Source organism: Lithobates pipiens, unplaced genomic scaffold, assembly GCF_037356315.1.
Source record: "Lithobates pipiens isolate NorthernLeopardFrog02 unplaced genomic scaffold, aLitPip1_a1.2 Scaffold_30, whole genome shotgun sequence".
In the NCBI taxonomy this organism is placed as follows: Eukaryota; Metazoa; Chordata; class Amphibia; order Anura; family Ranidae; genus Lithobates; species Lithobates pipiens.
In genome coordinates, this window is record NW_027507791.1 from 78,742,994 (window position 1) to 78,747,993 (window position 5,000).

The 5,000-nt window shown below is 37.0% G+C and overlaps 2 protein-coding genes and 1 long non-coding RNA gene across 3 annotated transcripts in view; 1 reads left to right on the forward strand and 2 right to left on the reverse strand.

The window, feature by feature from the left end:
• The window catches only part of LOC143942103 (uncharacterized), a 44,534-nt gene that overhangs the window by 17,073 nt on the left and 22,461 nt on the right, over positions 1-5,000 (reverse strand). The gene's annotated exons all lie outside the window — the stretch shown is intronic.
• The window catches only part of LOC143943393 (uncharacterized), a 4,970-nt gene continuing 421 nt past the window's right edge, over positions 452-5,000 (forward strand). The window contains exon 1 of the mRNA XM_077465126.1: positions 452-2,571. Within this exon, the coding sequence (XP_077321252.1) occupies positions 452-2,569 (2,118 nt within the window). The 3' untranslated portion in view covers positions 2,570-2,571. The remainder of the gene's footprint in view (positions 2,572-5,000) is intronic.
• LOC143943009 (P2X purinoceptor 7-like) overlaps positions 3,134-5,000 on the reverse strand; it is a 2,281-nt gene continuing 414 nt past the window's right edge. Inside the window, exons 2-3 of the mRNA XM_077464484.1 lie at positions 4,358-4,728; positions 3,134-3,409 (exon numbers count right to left, since the gene is read on the reverse strand). Of these exons, the coding sequence (XP_077320610.1) occupies positions 3,217-3,409; positions 4,358-4,728 (564 nt within the window). The 3' untranslated portion in view covers positions 3,134-3,216. The remainder of the gene's footprint in view (positions 3,410-4,357; positions 4,729-5,000) is intronic.

Genomic DNA, 5,000 nt, shown 5'->3' on the forward strand with positions numbered 1-5,000 from the left:
ATTTAATAAAATAAGTCTTTTTGTAAAAATTTTTGTAATAGAGAAATTTAATAAAAACATCAATAACTTTTGATATTTTGCATGATTTAAATTTTAATCTGATTTACTTTTTTTTACAAATATTTACTGTCTTTTTTTTTCAGATTACATTACAATGCCAAAGTGCATTTTTAATGCATGTCCACATAGGACAGGCGTAAAAAATAAAAGTCAGGAAGTAAAATTGCACAAATTTCCAAAAGAATTGGAAATGATAAAACAATGGCTAGCACCATCTATTTTCAAAGATGAGGAACTAACTTTTGCAGCCGATGAAATATTTAACGACAAAAACGGAGATCGTTTCAGGATGTGCTCTGCCCATTTTTCAGCAGAGTCATATGAAATTAAAAAAAAAGCCACACTTTTAAAACACAATGCTGTTCCGTCTTTTTTTCCTTTAGACAGAACTATGCACATCACAAAAAAGAGGGAGACTCCAAGGAGATGCCAATGTTTCAAATCTGTCCTGGTAAACGAGGTAACAAAAGTTGAGGTGGCTACCCAGACCGATGAAGAAGAATCTACGTATTCTCTTTCTGAGAAGTCGTACGGATTTCATGCCAGCTACCGTGACACTTATCATGATCACGATTACTCAATTTTTTGTCCCATCGTTGATCCAGAATTAATGAAATCCACACCCTCAAAAAACAAAACAACAAAGGATATTTCTGATTTGGAGTTGACGCCGATAAAGTGTGCTGTTGCACAGTTTGATGATGACTTGGCACAAGCTGGGACCAGCGCATCACAAAATTTAGTATCTGATGAACAAAGAGTTGTTCAGATGCCCATTTCAGATGTTGCCGAAACACAGAGTTCAATTGACGATTGCATTTATCCCAAAAACGATTGTACAGAGAATATGGAGACAAATGAACAAATCGATACCTCATTCGATGTAAATACAACACTAGATGAAACCTATGCCCCTGATTTCTCTGCAATTTCACAAACAGATCTTTCTCAAGCAGAAAGTAGCTTTACCACAGATCCTCTCATAGTTATACCTGCCAACGAATCAGGATTTCTTGAAGAAAGGAAATTTATAGTTTTTGAATCCTGTTTAGATCGATTATTTGGGCATATTCGTTGCCCCAACGATCAATGTTTTGAGCAACTAATAAAATTAGATAAAGTGACCGTTGGCAGCTTATTAAAAATTTATGGAACATGTAAAGAAAAACACCATAATCTAATATGGGAAAGTCAACCCAAAATAGCCAATTTCGCTGCGGGAAATGTAATTATTGGGGCTGCAATTACTTGCAGTGGATCATCCTTTACAACAGTAAAGGAAATGATGGATTTGTGTAAGATTCCCTTTTTTTCAAAAACAACCTATCATAAATATTTAAAAAAATTTATATATGGTGGAATAGATCATTCCTGGCTTGAGGAAAAAAATAACCTAAAATCCACATTAAAAAGCAATTCTCTTTTTTTAGTAGGCGATGGACAATGCGATAGTCCAGGGTTCTGTGCCAAATACTGCACTTACACTATGATGGAACTTGAATCTGAACTCATCATAGATTTCGAAACAGTTCAAGTCTCGCAAACCACGTCGTCCGTAGCGATGGAAAAAATGGCTTTTCAGAATTGCCTGGATCGCATTATCCAAGAGAAATATGATGTTCAGATTCTAGGTACGGATCGACACGTGGGCATAAAGAAAAAAATGCGAGAAGAATACAGTCATATTTGTCATCAATATGATTTGTGGCACTATGTAAAATCTTTGAAAAAAAAATTAATAGAGGCCAGCAAGAGATCAACTTGTAAGGACTTACAGTTTTGGATAGCTGCGGTTGTCAACCACTTTTACTGGTGCAGTAGGCACAGTTTAGGCGAAACCGACATTTTTTGGAGAACTTGGACATCCCTTCTGTACCATGTTCGCAATATCCATGAGTGGGAGGAGGATGGCCAAAAAATGTGCTGTCAGCACACTACAATATCGGGCACAGATAATCAGGTGCAATGGTTAAAAAAACCAAGCGCGGCATTTACGGCACTTGAAGACTTAGTGACGTCTAGTCAATTAAAAAATGATGTGCCTCATTTGGTGCTCTATTGTCGCACTGGCGCCATTGAAACATTCCATTCTAGTGTTTTAAAATATAGGAGCAAGCGATTACATTATCGTATGAACTCCATGGAGGCTCGAACAAAGCTGGCCATTCTTTCCCACAACCACAATGTTGGTCGATCGCAAGCTATTGTTCACAGACCGAACAAGAGAACTGAAGAGCTGGGCACGAAAAGAACTGCTTTAGAGCACCCACGTTCACGAAAAAAATGGATAGTTCGGAAAATCTATGATGCCGTAAGCCACAAGCATTTTTCGAAAATAATGTGCACTATAGTGAGTGTGGCCGCTGGAAAAATAAAACCTACGTGGAAGTCAAAAGACGAGCTGCTGCCAGCCAACATAGCTTCTTCGGAAAGACCATTAAAAAAAGATGCAGTGTCCAAACACATGTCACGTTTCCCTTTACCTGTGGACGAAGAATCTATGTCATGAAGGTATGTGATAAAAACTAATATTTAGTGTTTTTTATTTTTACTTTTTTGAGACTATGTAATATATATATTTATGCCTGATCATTTTGTGCAAAAGATATTGATTTTGTATTAAGGTATGTTTTTTTTTTAAAGGTTAGTATTACATTTATCTAAAAAGTATATTTGATTTAAAAAAAACTAACATTCTATATAACATATATAAATAATGTACTTTTTTTCTTATGCTGGACATTTATTAGGAAAATTTACATTCGAAAAGGTTTTGAAAACGTCAATTAGTTACGAAAAAATTGATTAATCTTCTAAATAATAAAAAATGATTTAATCAATAAAAATATAATTTTTTCACCTTCAATACTTTGTCATTAAAATGATATACTAATATATTACCAATTAATTTTATTAAGACATTAAAAAAAAAAAAATAATTATATTCCTCTAACATGTCTTACTATTATATTTAAATAAAAAAAGATTGATAAAATTAATAAGTAGACCAGAATTAGAAAAATTAAAAATAAAAAACAATCAACGAAGTTTTCAAATTTTTTATTAAAGCACTTCTCAAATAACATCGCACATTCAAATGAAAAAGTTTATTAACAAAAATGTATTGGTAAATTAAGTTTAATATTTTTTAAAAAACTAAAATTCCAAGGCCATGTCTCCAGCGTCATAATCATTAGAAAATTTAAAACCAACATATTCACCATCTGGGTCTGGAAATGCTGCTCTTACTGCATGAACAGCACAGGAAGGTATGGGTCTTCGATTACCCTTGCCCAGATATCCGTGTATCCATGCAGTGAACGCTTTATAAGAAGTTTTCCTCAAATTTCTGTAATCGATAAAATAAAAAGATTGTAGACAATATTATTTTGATATACTTTACCTAAAATTTTACACAGATAGATAATTTGTACCGTATATACTCGAGTATAAGCCGAGATTTTCAGCCTCTTTTTTGAGTCTGAAAGTGCCCCCCTCGGCTTATACTCGAGTCATCGCCGTCTGACTGCCCGATCAGCGTATCGAGCAGACAGACGGCGGACATTCTACAATTCAAAAGCCGCGCCTCCGCCTCCGCCTGTGATAGGCGGAACACTCAATTTCCCAGCAGTCAGTGTTCCGCCTATCACGGACATCCGCTCATCAACGTACTACGGACGAGGATGAGAGGATGTCCGTGATAGGCGGAACACAGGCTGCTGGGAAATTGAGTGTTCTGCCTATCACAGGCGGAGGCGCGGCTTTTGAATTGTAGAATGGCCGCCGAGAAGAGCGGCGATCCTGGAAGGACGAAGGCTCGGCTCGGCACGGCACGGGACGACGGAGGCTCGGGACGACGGAGGCTCGGGACGACGGAGGCTCGGGACGACGGCTCGGGACGGAGGAGGCTCGGGACGACGGCGGCTCAGGACGGAGGCTCGGGACGGAGGCTCGGGACACAGGTAGGCTGGACACACACACAAGGCTGCACGGACACACACACAGGGATGGATGGATGGACACACACACACACACAGGGATGGATGGATGGATACACACACAGGGATGGATGGATGGATGGACGGACACACACACAGGCATGGACGGACACACAGGGATGGACAGCCTTGTCTCACCCTCGGCTTATACACGAGTCAATAAGTTTTTAAGTTTTTTGGGGGTAAATTGGGGGCCTCGGCTTATATTCGGGTCGGCCTATACTCGAGTATATACGGTATACAGGATAATAATTGATCATCAGAGTAATTTGTAAAACTGTTTATTTTAAAATTAATACCTATTGTCATCAGCATTTGGTGCACGAGATGTCGATTGGTGGATAATCGTCAATATAATAGTAGTATTCATCCTGTCCACGACCATGTTTTTAAAAATGGTCGATTGAGTAATGCAGACTGAACCCTCCTCAATGTTTTCCTTTACATTTGCGATTTCTTGGCAGCATACACACTCTCTTGCAGTTGGCATAACACGACAATTGCCACATTCACACCAGTCTGTGCTATATAATCTTCTTTGAAGCCGAAGTTCTTCTTCTGTTTCCGAGTTCGGCAACAAAGAAGGTTGAGATGGTGGATTGCTCGGAAAGCTTGGGTCGTCGTGAACTGTTGGATATTTTGACCAAATTCTTTGTAAAAGATCTCTCCTCTAATATATTTAAAAAAAAAAATATATAAGTATCATTTGTATTTCTATAGATTCCAATTATATTATATATCTATACATACACACATCTATACATTTATATATATATATATATATATATATATATATATATATATCTATCTATCTATCTATATTTCTGTGTGTATGTATATGTATGTGTATATATATATATATATATATATACACACACACACACACACACACACACACACACATACATACATACATACATAAATATATATATATTTTTTTTT